The sequence below is a fragment of the Dreissena polymorpha genome, chromosome 2 (assembly GCF_020536995.1).
Source record: "Dreissena polymorpha isolate Duluth1 chromosome 2, UMN_Dpol_1.0, whole genome shotgun sequence".
In the NCBI taxonomy this organism is placed as follows: domain Eukaryota; kingdom Metazoa; phylum Mollusca; class Bivalvia; order Myida; family Dreissenidae; genus Dreissena; species Dreissena polymorpha.
This window is the reverse complement of record NC_068356.1, coordinates 4923363-4947654: the sequence shown is the minus strand read 5'-3', so window position 1 is coordinate 4947654 and position 24292 is coordinate 4923363. Positions and strand designations below refer to the sequence as shown.

The window sequence follows — 24292 nt, the reverse complement described above, 5'->3', positions numbered from 1 at the left end:
AATAACTCCGCTTACATTTTTTGTATTTACATTTTATTATTTAAAGCTTTCTCTTACTGTCTGTATTGCAGGTAAAATCTCAAGCATGTACTTAATTTACGAATACAAATCATTACCCCCAACATATGTTTTATGATGCATTTATTGTTGTCCATGGCTGCGAAAGTGTATTAACTTGCAGTCCGAATAGCAAATCAATACTAAAACAAAACACAATGAGTAGAATCTAATATGAGCAGAGCTGCACAACACAATAGCCAAGTTCGATAACTAAGAAGAATGATGCGCCGTTGGTGGATAAAAATATCAGATGGCAAATCATGATGACCCTTCATGACATCCCTGACTTTTTAATGCGTTGGTAAAACGTTTATCGAATTCCATTGATAATTTTGACGGATGGCTAACATAAACTTTGAGATTTATTATATTTGTCAGTCGAAACTTCACTGTCATAGATAATATTATCACATTTAATAAACCTCTTAAAACCAATTATCTCAAACATTCATTTATAAGTTATTATAAAGCTTCAGATTTCAATTATATAAAATGGTATCGCGTTTAAAATAAGACTACTTTATAGCAATTAAAACATGTATGGGTGTACAGATTATATTTACATATAATGTCATCACATTTTATTAACTTTTGTTTTTGTATTTGATTGTTTGTACCGATTTCACAGCTAAACAGTCATATCATTTAGGCGGTCAGTTTTCCAGCTCACTCCTTGGATAGCGGGTCTACCAATACATTGTCCACATTCTTATTTCATGACCTATCGCCACATATGTCATGTTGCCGGACAGGAGATTGAACCCGCGATCTCAGGATTTGTAATCCAGATCTCTACCAACTGAAATAGCCCGCAGTTTTGAAAGAACTAATTTAACCAGTTGAATCAAAAATGTATTCAACGTTCATTTGCACAAATGAGACGTGTGTATTTATAAAGGTCACGCAGGCACATAAAATAGGTGCGTTATATCTCAAAACCAAGCTAGACTACTGCCAGGAAAACGAAGTACTTTTCGTCTTTTAAAAACAAACAAAAATAAATTACATGTTAAACAATGCATGTGCGTGTGTCGTGTCTTTTAGAAAATGTAATCATTATTCTTTAAAAGATTTAAAGATTTCGCCAAATATACCACCGAGCGTGCTATTATAACGATTAAATAAAGGATGTTATTGTCATAAAATGATCATTGGATCATTATATATTGTGGTATCATGTGCTTGCAGAAATACATGTGCAGTAGTTATTCTTTCAAAATTGGTTGAAACATTTAAGGATAAAGCATTTTTTAACATGCCTTTCGTTTTCGAGGTTTGAAGATGTGTCAGCATCAACGGCTCTTCCTCATTTTCAGGAACGATATCTTCCTTTCGTGTTGTCCTAACAAGTGCACATTCCGTTTGCTTGCATAACTATAACTATCGGTGCTTTGATAAGATAAATGCAGTAGGAGTCACGAGTCGGAATAGTTGGATCATTTTATGTTTGCAGATGTTATAGAGTATATTTGTCCACGCCAGTGTAAGATCGTTTGTTATTTCACGAGTGATCATAGAAAATATAATTCCACTTGTGGTGTAGCCACGAGTGAAAATATTATTTGTCTATGATCACAAGTGAAATAACAAACGATCTTACACTGACATGAACTCATTTTCTGTTGTTTTTTATGACTCTTTTTCAAGAAAAAAAATAACAACTGTTTCCCTTTTTCTAAAAAAATACCCTTTTTCCCGTGGCGTGCCTTAATACATGTCAATACCCAAAATGACGTAATTTTTTCCACGAAATGACGTCACTATTCCAGCGAAAATCTCCAGTTAAACTCTTTTACAATCTAAATAAACGGTGAAAAAAAAGCATAAATTAAAAAGAAAATTTGTTGGATTCGGTGGAATACCGATTTTAAATCACTCGTGATCATAAACATCTTGATATGATAATCTTAAGATAGGAAAAGTAGTTCCGAAAATGTTTTATTTTCACCGGTTTCAACGGTGAAAATAACAATTTGTTTATTTATCACTGCTGTTATTTCACTGCAGGAATGTCATATTATTAGGTATAGAGAAATCATATTCTTAATATTATCGGGATATAACATGATTAATAATAGGGAAATGTCTTATTATAAATATATCAATTATTTGTCTTCCTGAATTAATAGGACGTCAAATTTTTTTTTTTCGTTTCTGAACTCATATGTTTTATTCTTGATGATAAGTTTGTGCATTTATGGTATTATTTGTTGTTGTGTTTTTATTGGTTATTTGCATCAAATATCTCATTTATGACTAATGCCATGGGTTGTTCTATTGCATATAAGTTTCGTGTTTGGTGTTATGTGCAGTATTATTGTAACTTTATTACACAATGCAATATTTCACCATTTTTTTTCATCATTCTATATTAATCATTCAATTGTCAATTACGGATATCCTGCAAAGCAAACAGCAATGTGTACTGGTTCGAGACTGTCTGGCTGTTTTTCAAATCGATTTCGCCTACCAAATGAAAATGTATGAATCCACATAACAGTTTAATCATTTATCCAAGTAAATTGACGTCAATTTAAACACACATTTTTCTTCACGAATTAACATGATTTGTATCATATCTTTAAATTCAGTGGGTTTGCGCATGCCTACATGGCGATACAAGCCGATCAGTACTGTACTCGGACTCTTTATATCTGTAGCTATATCCCAACGTCAATCTGCTTTACACAATACCCAAACAGGTTGTCTACACGCAATACTATAATGTTATTAATTAGTTGAATTTATATTGGCTTTGTTATTGAGCTGAAGACAGCCTTATTGTCCTGAGGCCGCAGGCCGAATGACAATAAGGCTGTCTGAAGCTCAATAACAAAGCTAATATGAATTTGACTATTTAATGAAAATTTTATTTATTAACTTTATAATATTATTCAGCAGGAAAAGCTTCAATTTCGCTTTCGAATTACAGGTTTTTGCTATTAAAAATAAATTAAATATGAAGTTTTGAAAAATAGCAAAATTTCTGTCCTCTACAACTTTTCCCTGTTAATATTCCCATGCAAAATGCATTGAAATGTTATGTACACCATAATACCTTTTGGGTGATTGAACTTTACGGTACGTACAAAAGAATGGAAAAGCGTATAATTTTATCGTTGCTAAGCGCGCAACACCTAAAACAACACTTAATAGTAATAATCCTTTTTATCCTAAATATTTCTTTAGTATCGAGGGCTACCGCCCCAAAACCCCCGCTTTGTCTATAGTGTTCAACAACTGCGTACCGGTAAAGTTCAATCTAGCCAACCTTTTACGAGATATCTCGTTAATTTAAAACGAAAATTCAATACTGATGCAAGAGGAAACAAACGTTTCATTCATTTTATTTCAGAAGAATAATTATTATTTCATTAATATTGTAATTTGAAGGCGATATTACTGATAAAACATAGAAGCAATAGCATTTAAACGGAGTATACGACGAAAGATGCTTTCTAGACATAACATGATGCAGGAACACAATTTGACAGGTCGCGAAATTATTCAAAATTTACCTGAATAAAATTCCAGCCAGACTGGATCCACTACCGCTGTTTTTAATACAACTCAGAAAGACAATAAGGATTGAAAACTTACTTATTGTCATTAGGAATTGCATTTGTAATGTGTAAATCCTCCACGATATCGAATTAGTTTTGCTTTCGTCGCTCATTGTGGCTTGATAATATTGAAAATTGTTATTTATGTACCCTCAAATATTGAACCTTACTGTTACTGGTTACACTGCACTGTTGTTATTGTCAAAAAGGGTGCTGAATATATTAGGGGCTGAGTGTTTTAAGTATATTTTAAAAGATTTAAACATTTGCACCAAAACTAAGCATACAATTTCAAAATGGCGTCCAAAATTGTCGAAATTTTAGATTCTCATATAAAGCCGAGTTTTTCCAGGTTTTTGATTGGCTGAATCTCGTATTGGCCGACCTTTTTCCGTATTGGCCGTGTTTTTTCCATATTGGCCGCCTTTTACTCATAAAAGGCGAGTTTCGAGCTTTATTGGCGAGGCTCAACTTGTATTGGGAGAACAAACTAAACACATTCTTGTCTAATATTATAAAGTTAATTAATAAAAAACTGTACAGTTGTGTTCCTAATATCTTCTTAAAGTGATATTATGGGCATTTTTCACTGTTGAATTGAGCTGAAAAGAATTAACAGGTCAAAAGAGTTAGTTAAAATGTGGTTACTGACCAATTATCTGCAACTCATCTTGCTACCAGTTGTTTATAAAAATATATTTTATATTCGATTTCTTACGTGACTCACCCAGTCCTGTAAACCGAAATGATCCGTAAAACAAAATTGTGTCTTTGTGTCGTATGAACGAATCTGCACTTAAATTAAATTTAGGTTCATATCGTACATGCTGATGCTGCATTAACAAATATAAGTGTATATGAAGTGAAAACCAAAAATATACAACGGTTGCGATAGACACATAAACACTGTTAGATGCCCATAATATCACTTTAAAAATGCCTCCATTTACAATAGCTGTGAATAATGTGTATTCCTGTTGGCTTCTTTGAACATGAAAGCACATCAGTGATCTTAAGACATATATTAAAATACATCCAAAATATATAAGACAGAGTGCACGTTTATTGTAAAAATTTTCTTGTTTTTTAGCAACTGATCATTAACTAGTATTTATTATTGCCAATCGTATAACGAGCATAATCAATACACGAAGGACCACCTTTTGAACTGCATAACACAATTACCAAGACCGATAACTGTACTTCATTCCATATTTAAGAAGCGATTTATCAAGTAAAATCATTCAAAAATCAGTTAATATATTGTGATGAGTATGTCTCCAACGTAACGCCGTGGTCAATGATTTGTCACATTCCGTTGTTGAGACAAACAGATAGCTAAGATCAATCATGTGACGGGTAATATTTGGCCGTAACGATTGCGAATTTATGGATAATATTAACACGCATTCAATAAAATATTACAACCAAATGAATAAGATAACTTTATCAGATACAAACTATATATAATAAACTATTTGACACCTTAATTGATTTGTTCAACATATGTCTGCTTCTCTGGATGGCACGAGCACAATTTTTAAATGAGTGCGATATATCTAATTCAATAACATCCTTTTTTCTGTTGTTTGTATTTTGTTTATGAAATAAACTTACGTCAAAAAGAAATGTTAACAAGCATTCGTCAACCAAAAAGTGTTTGATTCAGTCAATTTTTCACGAGGCAAACTTTTTATTAGCTCTGAACACGGTATGTTTTCTTTGTGATATATTTCATTAAAGGGGCCTTTTCACAGATTTGGCATTTTTTTAACTTATTCATTAAATGCTTTATATTGATAAATGTAAACATTGGATCGTAAAAGCTCCAGTAAAAAAATCAAGAAAAAAATTAAAAAAAGGAAAAGAACATTGCCCGGAGCAGGTTTCGAACCAGTGACCCCTGGAGTCCTGCCAGAGTCCTGAAGTAAAAACGCTTTAGCCTACTGAGCTATTCCGCCGAATACACATTCTTCACGTATTTTATACCTTATATAAGCAATCTTCGTAGTTTCACAAAATTTTACGACAAAAACAGAACTCTCCAAATTATTCAATCGTTTCGCGTTGCAACGCTTTATAATTTTTAGGTTTTAAAATCGTCAAAAGATGCATATAATGGCTATATTAGAGCATGGTTAATGTTCAGTATTACTGTTTCATCACAAATATCATAACTAAAACGAAAACTTACGAATCTGAAACAACTTTTTTCAATTTTGTCAATTTACCAAAGCGTGAAAAGATCCCTATAATTAACACTGGCGTATATCTTTGAACAATAAGTTTACAATATATTCACAACAACTGTATGGATAAACATCTTACATTGAGGTTCTGTGTGTGTGTACATAATATGCTTCATAGTCGCGCATTATGATTTCAGCGTTAAGGACAATTGTTCGATAAATGAAAACTAAGGAGTCGTGAGTTTTTTTAAAAATCTTTTTGCTTGTTGAGATAAGAAAAGTTTTTACAACAGAGAGCAACTAAAAAACCAAGACCTAGATTGAAGTATTACAATCGCACTCAGCCGGGGCTTATCAATAACTGTCCTCATATGCATGCCTTTCTAAATACTCAAGGACGTCGTCTGGTGTTTTGACAAAAAAATATTCGTCCAGATAAAAGAGCAGTTACATTTTCCTGATAGAGATGTCGTTTGTAATTCGCGTAAATAAGGAAAGATGTTTACTTAGAGATTTATCCACATTAGCAAGCAGTTGCATTTTACTTACATCGATGCTTAACAATCGTGAGGTTAAAAGTGTGATAAAGAAGGTATTAAATCTTGATAAACAAAAAATTGCTATTTGCGGACAAAGTTGCTGCGATATCGTTTGAAACGGTAAACAACACGAAGGACAGAAAGGATCGCTTAAATGGTGGGTCAGTTATCACAAGAACCTCATGTTTTAGCCCCATAAAAATGTGGCGTCACTTATCCCATGTGTATGTTATTAATTACAACTCTGTAAAATGCATATAATGCCGAATCCATATATTCAAATGTGAACTCTTTTTATCAAGTGTTCAAGTTCAACGTCTTTCTCAGAATTGTTCGATGTGTCAAAAGGGGTCAAGCAAGGTAAGCCATTGTAACCTCTTTTGTTTATTCTGTTTTTAAATTATATTGGTGAACATTTGAGTTCTACGAACATATTTACTAATGATGTTGATATCTTATATATTTTTATGCCCCCGGTAGGGTGGCATATAGCATTTGAACTGTCCGTCCGTCCGTCAGTCCGTCCGAAAACTTTAACATTGGCCATAATTTTTGCAATATTGAAGATAGACACTTGATATTTGGCATGCATGGAGCTGCACATTTTAAGTGGTGAAAGGTCAAGGTCATCCTTCAAGGTCAAAAGTCAAAAAATACAATCCAAGGGAAGTAATAAGCTTTAAAAGGGTGATAATTTCTAAACCTGTCAAATGATATATTGAAATTTTATTTCAAAGCGGCGCAATATGGGGCATTGTGTTTCTGAAAAACACATCTCTTGTTATATTTATGTTTGCCGATGACATTGCAATTTTTTAACTGATCCCCGTAGTCGGAAACAGCAATTAATTGTATAAATGAATATTCTAAGAAGTGGGGTCTTAAGATAACTGTTTGGGAAATCAAAAGTTTGTATTTATTTATTTTTTTTTTGCTACATTTTTCTGTTTCTTTAGCTTTTGTTTTATTTATATCATCAATCGACATTATTTGTATTTTAAGATTGACTTTTCTATACTTATAATAATAATAAATGTTGCATACAATAATTCTCTGTATGGCCGAACTTTATTTCACTGTGTAAATGTATTTATGATATGATTTAATTTACCAAAAGCTTTTTTGCGAATAAATAAACCACTATCGAGACAACAACGTATGAAACACAAAGCCGTGTCGAAAACAGTACGCTTTAAAGCCGGTTTTATGCCATAGACGCTTTCATAAACTGAAAAAAATCCAACTCAGAATTTTTAATTACATTTTACATAAAAAAAATTACAAAGTGAATACACGTAGCATGGATCAAAACATGTACACACTGCACATTAGTGTAGTGGTTTTGTTACTTAGTATTTCGTTTAATTTGGTCGGTTTATTATAAATATTTAAATATATTTAATGAGTGTATACAAGTCTCATCATAAAATGGCAGATGCTTTGAATTTTGTTATCGGTGTAAATGTTTTAGGCTGTATATAATATGATACAAACGTACTCACCCTCACCTTGATAGAGTAATTAAAACAATTTCTCCATATTCACATGTAATTAAGTTTCATTTTGTTGCGAAAACGTTATTATCTCACAAATAATGATTTTTTTACATTAAAATTAAATTAAAGCGAGATTATACGATATTGTCAAATATTTATGAATGTATAGAAAATGTGTAAAAAAAACTTATTATACATATATTTCAATATAAATTCAGACATTTTCGATTTCAGAATTAAATATCTTGCTTATTTCGCATTGTTCGACACATGTTCTCCTTAACGTTTATTTTAATTTATATTGAAATCAATGTATAATCAATTTTTACACATTTTATATAAAATCATAAATATTTGACAAAATCGTATGATCTCCCTTTAAATCTTTTGAAACGCAAAATTGTATAACCGTCCTCACACTATATACAACATTTATCTCCTCTAAGGATTTATTATAAATATGTATTTATTCTTTTTATTGAAACTTAAATAATTTACTCACCGATGTTATCAGCTTTCACGTTTTTGACAGTTATTAGATCAGTCAATCCACAAAGAAATATCAGCAACAATCCGAGTGTTTTCGCCATTCCTACTTTCACGATTCCTGTTACTTCAATACTAGTTCCTGTAAAATTCTATATCAAACTGAACACAATAACATTTCTACAAAACGTTTTACTTGTTTGATTATGAAGTTTCTTTGTTATGCCACGTTAACACGGCACATCTTTGGTCAGTTATTATTAAATCAATTTTATACTACCGCTTCGTTATCAGCATGTGTCGATACAACTGTCTGTCTTTCAACGATTTAACTAAGATGAGGGCGTCTTGTGATGAAGTCGTTATCAGTTCAATATGGGGCTTGGATTTAAAAGGACAGATTAATAACATAAATATTCAACAAAATATTCATATTCTCCCGTAAGGTGCTCACATTCTTACTTTGATAATAAATTATTTTTTTTACAAAAGACATTTATTACGTATGTTTTTTTTAGTTTTCGAACTTAATTTTATTAATTATCCTGAAATGAATATATTTTTATACACAACTCAATATATGGAACGTTTGCAGAAATTACACATTGAAATTTTCAAGATATATTATGATTGATTTTAAAGGAAATGAGCTTACTTTAGAATGATATCATATTTAAGACAAGATTGATTATCTACTAACAATTATTTCTTTTTGATTGCTCATTTGAATTTGATGGGATGTTCATTATTATTATGATACATGTAATCTTTCAGCCCCAAATCGGGCGTTTTTCTGAAGCGCGATAAGTTTTTAATTTTCAGGGAATGTAAGCAATGTCTGAATACTAAACTGTATCAGACATACCAAAATATGAAAATTGGTTCTGATCCTGTAATGGAAACTACTTCGTGAACATTACAATAATGTTGGATTAACTAACTTTTGCGTTTGAACCAAGCGAGCGAAATTAGGTTATCTTAAACGATCATGGATCGTCATGGGTTTCGACCAATAACAGCTACATGAAGAAAATAGAAAAAGCTCATTCGAGCTGATCCTTGATGGACTAGGATAATCCTTTTTTATTTGACGCACACAAATATATTGTATTTTATCCGTCTATTTGCTCCATGTGTGTTCACGTAACAGTGACCTTAAGCAGCGGTGATCAATACAGATGTATAAAGTAAACATAATTATGTCAGCTGAGGGAAAATTTTCAATACAAATATGTATTGGCAGATCAGTGAGAGTAATACCACAAGAAAAGGGCTAGACATTCCTGAAACCAGGCCTTGCATACATGGGATAATATCATCAAACCACAAAAATACGACGAAACTTAGATTGCGTAAAATGCAAAAAAAGTTCGTAAACACTGCAGAAGTTTTTTTTTTCGATAAAGACAAATACCAACACGTTTTAGCGTTTTTATCTTTAAATGAGAAAAGAGGTAAGACCAATATTTTCATTTAGAAAAGCAATAAGCTCGTTCACTTGTTTTTTTGCTTGAGCTTTGGTTGCATTTAAAATGACTAAAGATTTGAAAACATGTTTGTATTTGGTTATCTCAGCGAATGCCACGCATGTTAGATTAGTTACCATGTTTTTAATAACCACGCTTAACCTTATCTTAAATGTTTGCATTTATCTGCCTTTTGTGTGAGTGTGCAAACGTGCCTGCGTGAGTAGACGCGTGAGTGCATTCGTGAAATTTAAATGAACAACTTGAGAAATAAATTGACGATATAAATGAAAGAATGACACGTACAGTTTTCTATATTTTTTTTTTCATTTAACCTAATTATAATGAGAAATAGTTCATTGGTCCCAAAAACGAAAATCATGAAATTGTTCCGAAAAATACCGTTTAGAATATTGTATGGGATTGAGTTGGTATCGTTTAAACAAAAAACCTTTAAATACATGACATTCAATTTTCAAACTGCATCCATAAAGAGTATATCAAATGTTTGAACTAAAATGTGTTGTCGCATATCAATCATATGAGAGCCTCGTCCATATTAAGCAAATAATAGTATGTTACTTACATCGTTAAGCGCATGCTACATATTTCAACATAAGCATATGAAGAACATACAGAACTCGTATTGTTATATGTTTGTCCTTACCGGTAAACAAAGCTAATCGGAAAAAAGAAATTTATCTTGAGTCATACGATGGACTACAACTTTTTGAAAAGATATACCAATAACCCACACTCAAAACGGGGATAACTGGATTGCGGACTGACGGACACGGTAACCACTCACAGCGTAATCTCAACTTTGGGTGCGACCGTGATAAAAAATTCAGTGTTTCACATTTTTGTCAATTTAATACCCCTTAGCAGGTTAACTCAACCAAACAGTTATTCGGGGATTTTGTTACTAGACGTGAATTAATATTACGATATTCTTAAACTAGATTTATAAAACGATCTATATACATTGGAACCAATAAATTAAAATAGAATATGATATGAACATATGTTACATAAATAACCAATCAATTATCAAAATCAAAGCATGTTTTTGAAGGGCGCTTAAGAGCAAGCACTACACAACTGTATGCTTCTTTGAACATCAAATCTCATCTCAGTGAAATTAAAACATGTATTAAAATAACTCCAAAATTTACAAAAAAGATTGCACGTTTATTGTAAAAAAAGTTTTTTTTTAATCTGATTATCAACTTATATTATTTATAGCCATGGTAAACTGAGCAAAATCCATACATGAAGGACCACCTTCTGAACTGCAAAACACAATTACCAAGACCGATGACTGGGGCAACGTGTTGTTCATTCCATATCAAACAGCGATTCATTAAGTAAAATCATTAAAAAATCATTGAATATATTGTGATGAATGGCACTGTAACGCCGAGTTGCAGTATTTGTCACATTCCGATGTTGATTCAAACAGATAGCTAAGACACATCATGTGACGGGTAATATTAAGCCGTTACAATTGATAATTTATTGACACACGTTAATTTAATTATTAAAACCAAATAGATACAAAATGTTTTTTTTTCAGAAAAAGTAAACTATTTGAAACCATAATTGATCTGTTCAACTCTTTTTACCATACTCTGGATGGTACAAGCACACTACTTTAATGGATGTAAAAAAATCTAAATCTGTAACATGCATTTTTTGTCGGCCGTATGTGTTTTGCTATCATAGAATTGGATATACTTGCTATAAGTTATATTTCTATAACATTGCAATTGACTGCAGCAATACTATGTTTGTGTTATTGAGATTAAAAACATCAATTCAACGAAATATAATTCAAACTTCTTTAACTCACATGTTTACTTCACAGATTCGTATGCAGTCGGGATATTGATCATTTATCACGAAGCAACCTGGTCTTTGTTTAATGCATGCTATGTTTTCTTTGCGATGCCATTAATTTAAATTTACTTATTCTTATGAAACAATATCTGGACGTTCGCAACATGTTTATGGAGACAAAATCTGACATTTACACTAGATGCTTCATAGTCGCGTGATTATTTCTGCGGTAAGGCCAATTGACCGATAATAAGAAACCAAAGGCTTAGCTCGAGAGGTTTGTGTAAGTCATTTTGATTGTTGAGATAAGACCCGTGTTTACAACAGAAGTCATCTGAAGACCTTCAATCAAGTATTAAAATCACACAAACAACGCCGGGTGCTTATCAATAGTTTTCCTCGTCTGCATGCCTTTCTTGATACTCACTTGTGTCGTCAAGAAAATATTTGTGAAGATAAATGAACAGATGCATTTTCAGGATAGATATGTCATACGTATTTCGCTTGAATCTGAAAGGTTTATAAATGAAATATTTATCATCCTTAACAAACAGTTTCGTTTTCCTTACTTGGATGTAGTTCTTTATGCTCTTGATTGTCAACATGTTATAAAAGAGATATTAATCTTGATAAACGAAAAATGGATTTTTTCGGACACATTTTATTATTGTTTGAAACGATAAACAATATGAAAGACAAAAAGTTTGCTTGAATAGAGGATCTGCATTCACTAAAACCTTATTGTGTGCCCCATTAAATAAGCATTGAATTCGCTTCATTTAAGAAACTTTCATATATCTTCGAATTGTAAATTTGTGAATCCTGCAAACGTTCAATATAATATATAAAGACGAATGTACATATATATTATTTTTATCAGTAATGAAAAATGTTGGAAATAATATCGAAAACTGACATGAATTGTGGATATACACATATATTATGCAAAAAGCATATACATGTATTATATAGATACCTTATTTAAATTAATTAATTAATTCTTTGTTTATTTTGCTCGGACTCCAAGTGGTGAGGGTAAAATACTTTAATATGTGCAAAAAAAACAACAACAACAACACAATTTATTAGCTTTTAAGCATACAATTTCTTTTTAGCCACATGCAAAATACACAAGTGTGATGATATGGATGACAATAATTATGAAAATAAAGTAATGATAATTAACAAAAAATAAATATATATATTACGAAAGATTAACTATTTCTTTTTTATTTTGTTTCCTCATTACAAAAATAAACGTGCGAAATTTCCTGATAGAAATGAGGTTTGTAAACCAGGTGAATAACCAAAGCTGATAACAAATATATTTATCCTGATTAACCACAGTTGCATTGTCCTCAAACGATGCATATTTTATGAAAAGGATACGATATAGTTTAAAACGGCATACAACATGACGGACACAAATGTTTATTTTAATAGTGAACCCTGCGTTCAAAACGACGTTATTGTGTGCCGCCTAAAAATTGTCGTCGATCGTCACGATTTTATTTAATAAATTCTATCTAAGCGCAAGCTCTTCTTACCTGTCAATATCAGATTTATATTACCCGAAATTGAAACAAAAGGATTGCATTAATTACTTTGTTTATTATTAATAATGAAATATGGCTTAAGGGCCAAGAATAAATACAATCCAAATAACCAATCACCCATGTTAAAGCAAAATGTCAACATAGACATAGAACGGCCGATTCAAAGCCGAGCTCAATACCTCGGGCCGGACCGTGTATTCCATTAGGAATTTATATTGCTGGTTTTCTACTTATTATACTTGTTTAAATTTAACAAAATACAACTTAAAATCCCAATAACATTTATATCATAGTTTGGGCATATGACGTGTAAATACACGTCGCATTAGTCAATATATGTTCACGCGGCACAATAGAGTGCTGTTGTTTTTTCATATAATATTTAAATTACAACTGGTCTTTTCAAACTAATCATTTAACGCGTGTGTATGTACATCGCCAATTAATCATAATCGGTTCGTTGCAAAATAGATAAGATATGAATATAGAGAATAATAGGTTAGTGTTGATTATAGATCAGGTTTATCATGCGAGGCTTAGAAAACAAAAAGCACGAGCCTTGGCGAGTGCTTTTTCGTTTTCGTGCCGAGCATGATAAACCTGATCTATAATCAACACTGACCTATTATTCTATTTATCCCACTTTTTATTCAGTTAACTTTTTTTATTTAAACAAAATAAGTTTTCACGAGTGTTTGTCGTACTTTGATAATGACTGTAGTGTAACCAAGGTCAGTGTATTACTCCGCCTTCCAAAAATAACCGCTGATCAAATAATCAATTTTTTAAATCAGAATATCGTTCTGTAACAAAGTGTCGAGAGTTATTAATTACAATTTTAATCATATTGAATTGCAAATCTTTAAGTTTTATGATATCAATATGGCATTAAGTTGTTATATACAAGGAACTACATTTGTTTACAACGTAGCCTAACACCACACACAATTCACTTTCGATATCAAACTATCGAGTCGATCACGAGGTGCACAATATTTGCTTCTTTGTTATAATATGTGGTTATTTCGTGACGAAATAACAAAGATTACTTGGATTTAAGCTAATTATATACATTAACATTTTGAATGTTGAAAGTGGCACCAAAGAATTGTGAGGCAAAGTTGTTCGAACGCTGGTGAACCGTGAAGTGACTGGGTGGGGCGAACATCAAGATCAACTTGTTCGACGGTAGACAGTGGTTGTCTAGGCTGCATTTCGGCCATAGTTTCGGTGCGTGAAGGTGAACAAGAGGAATCTGTTGGATTGTTACATTTACTGGACTGAGCAAGAATGAACACTTTTGCAGCTGTTCAACAGATATGTTGGAATTATTGGTTAAGGACTGGACATTTTTGTGCCCTGTTATTGCCATGGTTTCAGTGGGTGGATATTTGTATTTCGAAATTTTTGGACCAGGAATTTGCGAACTGAGTGGTTCGTTATTCTCTTGTGCTTGAGAAAGCCGGAGTCTTTTGCCATGGCCTTCAGCATCTGACCTAACTTGTTGACACCCAATTGTTGACGCAAGAATCACCGGGATGCAGTGTCATTTGTGCGTATTGCCAGGTAGAAAAGATGCTTTGAAGAAAAATCAGATGGATGCATATCCGAGTACAGCTTGTAAATTAACACAGGATTTCTTGGTCCAGACGATTGTTTTCTACGGTCAAAGGGGAGCAACTCGCACTGACTTCTTCAAAGGGGAGCAACAACAACAGAACCTATTTGCATAGTGTTAAATTTACCTAATACTTGAGGTTTTAATAAAAATAAATGACAAAAAAACACGTTTTTTTTCTACTTTCCTTTGTTTTAAGGTCATTAAGATTGACAAACATTTGAGATTGTTTTTATTATTGATGCACTTGGCAAATACAGGCGACGAGGTGCGTGGGAAAAAGTAGTCCCGGTTCGGCAGTTGATGACGTCAACCGATTTCGCTGTAAAAGTGGGATAAAAGATATTAATGTTGTGTGTATAATCATTAGCATAATGTGATACCAACATATTGGTTTGCAAACATACTCGGGTATTTGTATTCATAAGTGACAATAATTTAGCCTACACAATATCAAAAACACAGAAATGTATGTTACATTTTGTTACTACACACTTACGTTATCATTTCATAATATGAATGTGTACAACCAAGTCTTTTGAAATATTAAATGCAATATGGGATAAACATCCGCAAAATGTACACAACCTATTACTTCTCAGAATGTCAGCTATAGATATTGTTGCTTCTTGTTTGAGATACGAATATAATTTACTTACCGATGTTTACAGCGTTCGCTTGGTTGATTTTCATTGGATCAGTCAATAAAAACACAAATATTGGAAACAGGCCGAATGCTTTCGCAATTTTGTCTCTCACTGATTCCGCTATGTCAATACTAATTCTTGCCCTATTAAATTGTTCTATTTCAATCTAAACTATTTTACGTTTCTTTAAAATGTATAACTTGTTCGTCGCGGATGTTTTATGTAAATCTGATAAACAAGAATTTCAATATTTTGTTTTTGAAGGTTCGTTTGTTGATTTGCAATAAGTTGTGTATATGCTTTTTGTAACACCACTTAACCATAAAACCCGCATGTATGGAATAATGTCAGAGCATTTTAATGCTACGTCGGAAATTGGGTCGATTGTTTTATTCAATTTCAAACCAGAATCTTCAACAAAATTTATTTTACAATATGAGCACATATAAACCAATACAAACTTAAATTCCGTATTATGCCTAGGTTTACAAACATTAATTTGCGAGACAGTTACCGGCGGTCAACTAATAATCTTATTTCATAGCGCGAGTCTCACATATATTTTTCTCCTTTAAATAGGCACAACTTTTGCCATGTATCCTGCATGTCGACAGTTTCACACATCCGCTTCGCTGTCAAAATATACCGATATGACAAATGTCTATCGAGATTTAAACTAAAACGACGACGTCCCGTGATCGAGTTGTTATTCTTAGCATGGCTGTGGGAATGGAGAATTAAAGTACCACTTGACAGATAAATAACTTAAACGAAATTCATATTCTCAGTTATTTGATAGCGATGTTACAATGAAAATATAATTTTCTCTAACCTATAAATTTACCCCGTATGCTGCACTGTTTATAAGTGTCAATTAAATGTGCATACGATTTGTGAAATGTGTAACACTTGTATATAATATAGATATATGATATGCGTATCCGACTCTCAGTTGATAATGCTTATTTTAGGAAATAAAATGTATTCGTGTACGTCTTTTAAAAGTGAACGTTAACAGGATAAAACAATTTACAATTTCAATATGTTTTTTGAAGGATCCTTCCATGGAATGATGGTATAAGAAATCTTTATAATAGTGCAGAACACAATTTTGAAGATTTCTAACAGTATGGAAAAGGAAAACATCGATAGCATTTGACATAAATTACAACAGTCAACAATCAAACGTATCATTAATAAAGGGGAATACACAAGAAAAGCAAGCATTCTAAAAATGAAATAAATAGTCTGAAGAACTGTGTTGTAACTGGTAAGGTATGGTATTAATGCTGTCATGCAAACTGCGGAAAGGTTAACATTAAAGAGTTTATAAAGTGAAATTCTGGTTTGTGCGCAAATGATGTTTTAAACGATGATGTTTTCATTTCGTGGAAAATAACACCGACCATGTAAAAACGCATTTCTAACGGTTGAGAATAACCATGAAGATTATATTTGATTAAGGTTATTTGTAAAATCTATATTAATTACATATATTATCGATAACAGAAATGATACTGTATCTTCATTTTTCACGATGTTTGATTGTGGTCAAGTTATTTCTTCCGGGTACTTGACATACAATGTCGAACACTATTTAATGCCGATTAAGACTCTTACTGTTGTAGGAAGTTCAGAGATGAAAACGGCGTCTTTAATTCATAAATAAGACTGCGTTTGAATTAGATCGTCTTTCTGATCAAATAGGTCAACGTCAACGCCCAGATAAGATATCGAAATTTTGTCACACCATACAGCCGCGTCTTGTCGAATGTTCCATTTTGAGGTTACAAACAATTTATCATAAAAAGTTTCCCATTGTGTATGCACTTAAGCCAGCATGGTGACAATGCAATTTATAAAGTAGCAACATGCTTACACGTGTTCGCATGATCTGTGCAGAAGTGGGAAAAATCAAGAATATTATAATGGTATGATCATTAAAAATATTTATGGATGATGAGAATTATGATGATAATGATGATGTTGATGAGGAGGAGGAAAGGAGGAGGTGGATGTTGAGAATTATGCTATTTTCATAATAACGACGGCTAAGAATGGGGCGGCTACAAAGACGACGGCAACAATAATGATGATGATGATGAGGATGATCATCATGGTGATGATGATGATGATGATGATGATGATGATGATGCTGATGATGATGATGATGATGATGATGATGATGATGGTGATGATGAGGAGGAGGAGGAGGATGACGATGATGATGATTATGACGATTATGACGATGATGATGATGATGATGATGATGATGATGATGATGATGATGATGATGATGATGATGATGATGATGATGATGATAACGACGATGCTGCTGCGGCTGCTGTTGAAAATGCTGTTGATGATGGTGATGAAGCGTGTAATGAAAAATGCATTCTGATGTTTATGACAAAAAAACATGTGTATGGTTCACCTCAAAAATTAAATTAAAGAAATATACAAGAAAATGGAGCAGAATGAACCGTGAACAATAATACAATTGGAAAAAGACTTGAACAAAATGCAAAGTGCAAAAAACAAATGAAAAACCGAACGTGCAATTGATTATTGTGCAAAATGAGAAAAGAGAACATGTGAAGAACCGTGCTTTTATGAGAGATGGTATTAATTAATTCATTTACATCCACTAGAAGCAAAAGATGACATCGTTGTTTATATTTAAATTTGGTTGGTGCTGTACATGGTACTTAGAACAACATATCAGTTGAAATTCCGCGCCAAATAAACATCAACCATAAGTAATGGTTTGAGAATGAACTTTCAAGTGATAATCGATGTATAATATTTCACGACAAAACGCATGTTTTATGCAGACACGAGCATATTTGGATAACATAATCAACGGCATGTACTTTCAAAACATATACGTTAACTTTATTGTTCACGATTTTCTTAATATTGGTACATTCTTCCTTGTAAAAGGAACACAATGTCCTGCAATCGTATGACCGATATGACTTGTTATTTGAAAGAACGTTGATAGAAAAACTATTTAGCCATTCATTCTCAAATCAGACTGCGTCTGAATGAGATCGTTTTTGTTATCAGTTGCTCGCAATCAATATATCAGATGGTATATAACTTCTTCACTGTGCACAGTCGATTACATGTGGCCTGTTCTATTAAGAGATTGAAAACACATTAGTATTAAAACGCTACACATTGTGTAAGGAAGGGAAAGACCGCAAATATTATTTTTCACCAGAAATGTTGCACGTGTTGAGTATTCAGCTAATATGTTCCATGTTGCAATTATAGATTATACATACATGCCAAATAATATCCGTTCAAATAAACAATGTTTGATGTTAAATGTTTCAATTTCCATCAATTTTAATTTTAAAGATGGAGACATCTCAAATGTTCATCTTGTGCATTGTCCAATTAATACTGTTCAATGAATCAAAAATTAAATGTTCAAAATGTTAAACATAGATTTACTTTTATTTTTAAATCGCATACACAACGCACAAAACTTTGTCACAACTCTAACGCTACTTTACAATGGTGAATGCTAAAGTATACAAATTTGCAACAGTAACTTTAACGAACTGCTGATTTCGACTGTTAGCATGTAAACACGTCTAGATTAGTCATCGCGTATCTTTACATCTTGCAATGTCACAAGTTGACATTTGCCCAGTTGTAAAGACTGTAATCTAAACGCCCTGGAAGCGACAAAATTATTGTTCGTCTCAGCCAGGAACCAATGCCTCGCTTACGGGCCGGGAACCATTGTAAATGTAAACAATGATTATTCTGGTGCCCAGTTTTTGGGCGCGTGGGCAAGTTATTTTAACACTATCAATATGTCATAAAAAACACATTTTTCATTATTTTGACCAAACATATATATATATATATATATATATATATATATATATATATATATATATATATATATATATATATATACATGTATATATATATATATATATATATATATATATATATATATATATATATATATATATATATATATATATATATATATATATATATATATATATATATATATATATATATATATATATATATGTGGTACATAGTTTACGGAAATCGACCGCCATTTAGGCACTTAATGACTTAAAATAAAATGTTGATGTAAGTGATTCTCCTGTGTCAAGAGATACCTACATATTAATAGTGTTTAAGCGACTTGGCCACGCGCTTAACACCTGTGGCTACTTCTAATGACAAGTTGTACCCTAACACCGGTTGACTTGAAAATGCGTTGTAAAATGTTGAATTGTGATTCGTCAACTTGTATTCTGTACAATTGTATAGTGTACACTTATTAGATGCTGACTTGTAGCAGATAACTAAAACCGATCGTACAACTTAGAAAATATTCAACATGCTAATGTAGTTTGTCATCAACTTACTTTCAGATGGATCTATTATCTTTTAATTATTATCATGACTACAATATATGGTATATGAAGATGTAGACTTTATATATGCATTTTCTCCATTTTCAGATCTGTAGTTTAAGAAGTTACATGTTTGTTTTTAATTATTTTATAAAATCGGAACATGCAACATTGTACACTTTACAATTGTGCAAAACATATATTAAATGTTGCATTTAAAAAATTCTTTGTTAAAACAATGAGCTGAATACTCAACACGTGCAACATTTCTGGTGATGAATAATATTGGCGGTCGTTCCCTTCCATAATTGTGCACGCAGGGGGCTGTTAGCAATCGTAATGGTAAAATAATAACTTAATCTATAGTAAGTTCAAAAATACAATAACATGTGCAGTGCAGCAACATACTCAATTGAGTTCGTTTCATCTGCAAATAATTCAACAACACACGGAACCTTTTAAAACCATAAAAAACGGATTGAACAACGTGCTCATTGTGCTACATGTAGTTTTTCATTTGAAACAGCGACATTAAGTTTATGAGTTTATTCTTCTGCATAAATGGAAAGTGTTGACTATCACATACGTACACAATCTAGATTATTGAGTACATGTATACTACTATGTCAATATAAAGCAAATATATTAAGTCGATTTGTCATGTTACGGAGTGATTTAGGATATTTTAAATGAGAACTTTCTTATAGAGATTCAACAAGACATTACAGCATGCCGATGAAGCATAAAGTTATATATGATGTACAGGATCAATATATCAAGTACAATCATCCTAAATATAGGTTGAGACTTTACATTATGTATCATTGACCTTAAATAAAATCAATCTGTTATTATATTATATGATTTGCATTTATCATTCCATAAGGTAGATCCATTCTGTATTATTTCAACAAGAACACACAGTAGACTCTTTGTAAACCGGATGGTCTGGGGACCGGCCTGCTCGTCCGGTTTTCAGAGAGTTCCGGTTTACTAAGAGTAGGTATATTGCCGAAATATACATTGTATCCATTGTATACAAAATCATATAAGAATAATACTAACCATATACATTTACATGTACCATGTGATAACTGTACTCATATAATGTTTATGTTAAATGTATTCTTCAAAAAATGTGTTTTTATTCGATTAAAAGCAAAAAAACATTCCATACCGACTTGTTTTGATTAATCCCAAAGTGAGCGTGGTGCTTTATGCATGTACGTACATGTACATGCGTACGTGACATTTGTCATATAGGCGAGTGAGTCGTGTTCGAATTCGCTATAAAAAGCTCTAAATTTATAAAGTTTGATTTGTTACAAATAGAAAGCGCTGACAAACAAACAAACAACCAGATCTTTTAAACTACCCGAGAAGATCCCAAGAAAGTGATCGTCGCAACGGCATGCATTAATTTTGTAATTAAATTGTTTATCATAAGCTTAATAAAACGATCGCGTCAATCACTTTGTGGTGTTACCGCACGTCTATAATAGACATTCACAGTTTGTTTTACATGATTTAATCGGACTTCAATAGCGCGGTAACGACTTGATACCTTTATGTTATGTTTAATCCGATTATCGATAATTGCGCGAGCGGAATGTGTAACACCGCACAAGCCGTGCTAACTAGGTATTGTAATTTACACGCCTCGGGCATCTTGAGAATTTGGACCGTCCGGTGTACTCAATGTATTTTACGTTGAAAATGACGAAATTCAAGGAGATATCCGTTCGGTTTCCGGTTTTGACAGAGTTCGGTTTATTCAACATTTTTCAACAAAGAAATAGAAGGGGAAAATACGGGACTGGTCCGACCGTTCGGAATCTTGAGATTTCCGGTATTCGGAGAGACCGATATTGGCAGAGTCTACTGTATGTCATGCCAATTGGAATATATATTATATCTGCCCTTATTTGATGCACTTTTAAAATGTTAACAAAGTGAAAACATCCTTATATTGATATTGATTTATAACGACCACTTCCAAAGAGCCATTTTATATGTTTAATAATTTATGAACATACATACCACTTTGACCAATCTCATTACATTTCGATGTCACTTTAAGGAGCCCACCAAGCTTTTTTGTAGTTTTTCGTAGCTTCAATTGATGTAAGTACATATATTTACGCTTTCCAAAGATCAAAAGTAATGCATTATCCACGGTGTTTGCATTCGTCTTCGAAGAAGGCTTTGGATCTCTTTTGCAAATTACAAAAATATCCAAATACAAAGAACTCGAACAATATCATTCATGCAAAATATAAAAGTCTAGTTAATATTCTGCCAAAAATATTTTATTTAACGCTGCACAGCCGTCTAAATAATACGTGCGAGAATGTCTCGATTTTTAATTTGGTTTATGAAACAATCGTAGTACGTCGGCCTGTATACTTAGTATACACAGTATGATTCAGAAGGTCTTAGTGCATAATTTTTAATTAGTTTGTGCCTTTGTAGGCTATGAAAAAGCATTTGCTACTATCATTCATGGTGCCCTATGGATTAAACTTGTGAACTCAGATATCAGTTGTTAAATGCACAATATGCCGAAATCCATAAATGCAAATGTGAATTCTTTTACAAAGTGTTCAAGTTCAATGTCTTTCTCAGAATTTTTTTATGTGTCATTAGGGGTCAAGCACGGTAACCCATTGTTACCACTTGTGTGTATCTGTTTATAAATGATATTGGTGAACATTTGAGTTCTACAAACATATATACTAAAGATGTTTATATGTTATCTATTTTTATATTTATGTTTACCGATGACATTGCAATTTTTTAACTGATCCCCGTAGTCTAAAACAGCAATTAATTGTATAAATGAATATTCTAAAAAGTTGGGTTTCAAGATAAATGTCAGTAAAACTAAGGTTTGTATATTTTAAAAGTATAAATATGAAAATATTCACAAACGGGAACTCGGTGGCGTCACTATTTAAATAGTAGATGTTTTACGTACTTAGGTGTTATATTATTCTATAACGTTTTACTTAAACGTGAAATAAAAGCACTGCATTAGCAGGCTATCAACGCATATAATCATCTGTTTACATGTTTAGCAGAATCTAATTAGATATTAAAACTAAATTGTTACTTTTTGTTCAATGGTAGCACCAATAATCACGTAAGGCTGCAAAGTCTGGGGAATTTACGATATGCCCGGGGTTGATATATTGCATTTCAATTACTGTAAACACATTATCGGGGTTCGTCAACAAACATAATGCTGCTGTACTAGGTGAACTTGGTCGCTTCCCATTGTATGTCATCTGTAAAGAACGAGTCCGTAACTATTGTTGTAAAATCAAGATATCACATATTACTTGGTTAAATATGGCACTTGATATTTTACCTACTGACGATACTTGCATGAATATTGATAGCAAACTGTGTTGGCCTAATGCTATTAAAACTGCACTTGATTCACTTGGTTTCAGTAATGTATGGTTGCACCAGTATCACGAAATTGGTTACATTTATATGCTAAAACAAAAAGTCCGTGATGTTTACATTCAAACTTGGTTTGACTGTATACAGTCTCAAAGTAAGCTTAAATATTATAATATATTTAAAAAAGAACCTACTTCAAATGTATAGATAATGAAAAGTGTAGCATTTGCACTGAGTAGATTCCGATTGTATTCGCATCATTTAGAAATATAGGAAGATTTAATAATATAAAAATCAATAAACGTAAGTGTAAATTTGTACTACTGGTATGATTGAATCTGAATTTCATTTTCTATGTATTTGTCCAATTTATAAAGATCTAAGGTCAAAATACAACATAACGCTGTCATTTAGCACATTAAAATATTATGAAAAAAACTTTGTATGATAAAAAGTCTATAAAACGTATCGGTATAGTTTCAAAAAATATATATTTTGCAATCTCAAAACGAAAAGATATCAATGATTCTTCTGTTGCTTCCTAGTTGTTTAACATTCCCTCACACTGTTTACCATTGTTTTTGCTACATTTTCATGTTTCGTTAGATTTTGTTTTTGTTTTATTTATATCATCTATCGACATTATTTGTTTGTTAAGATTTACTTTACTATACTTGTGGAATACTAATCAATATTGCAGACAATAATTCTCTGTAAGGCCGAACTTCATCTCACTGTATTTATGATATAATTTAATATACCAAAAGCATGTATTACTGATTATGCGAATAAATAAACCACTATTGAGACAACAACGCATGAAACACAAGCCATGTCGAAAACAGTACGCCTTTAAGCCGGTTTTATGCCATAAATACTATTATAAACTGAAAACAATCCAACTCAGAATTTTTAATAACATTCAACATAATGTTTTTTACAAAGTAAATATACGTGGCATGAATCAAAATATGTACACACTGCACATTAGTGTAGTGGTTTTGTTAATTAATATTTTTGTTCAATTTGGT

At 32.1% G+C, this 24292-nt stretch overlaps 1 protein-coding gene across 4 annotated transcripts in view; it reads right to left on the bottom strand.

Moving 5' to 3' along the window:
- LOC127865683 (mucin-like protein) overlaps nt 1-24292 on the bottom strand; it is a 208320-nt gene that overhangs the window by 173003 nt on the left and 11025 nt on the right. The window contains exon 1 of one of the 4 annotated variants that reach the window (XM_052405616.1): nt 8350-8592. The exons of the other annotated variants lie outside the window; for them this stretch is intronic. Coding sequence (XP_052261576.1) covers nt 8350-8437 — 88 coding nt within the window. The 5' untranslated portion in view covers nt 8438-8592. Of the gene's footprint in view, nt 1-8349; nt 8593-24292 lie in introns of those variants that run through there. 4 annotated transcript variants of the gene reach the window in all.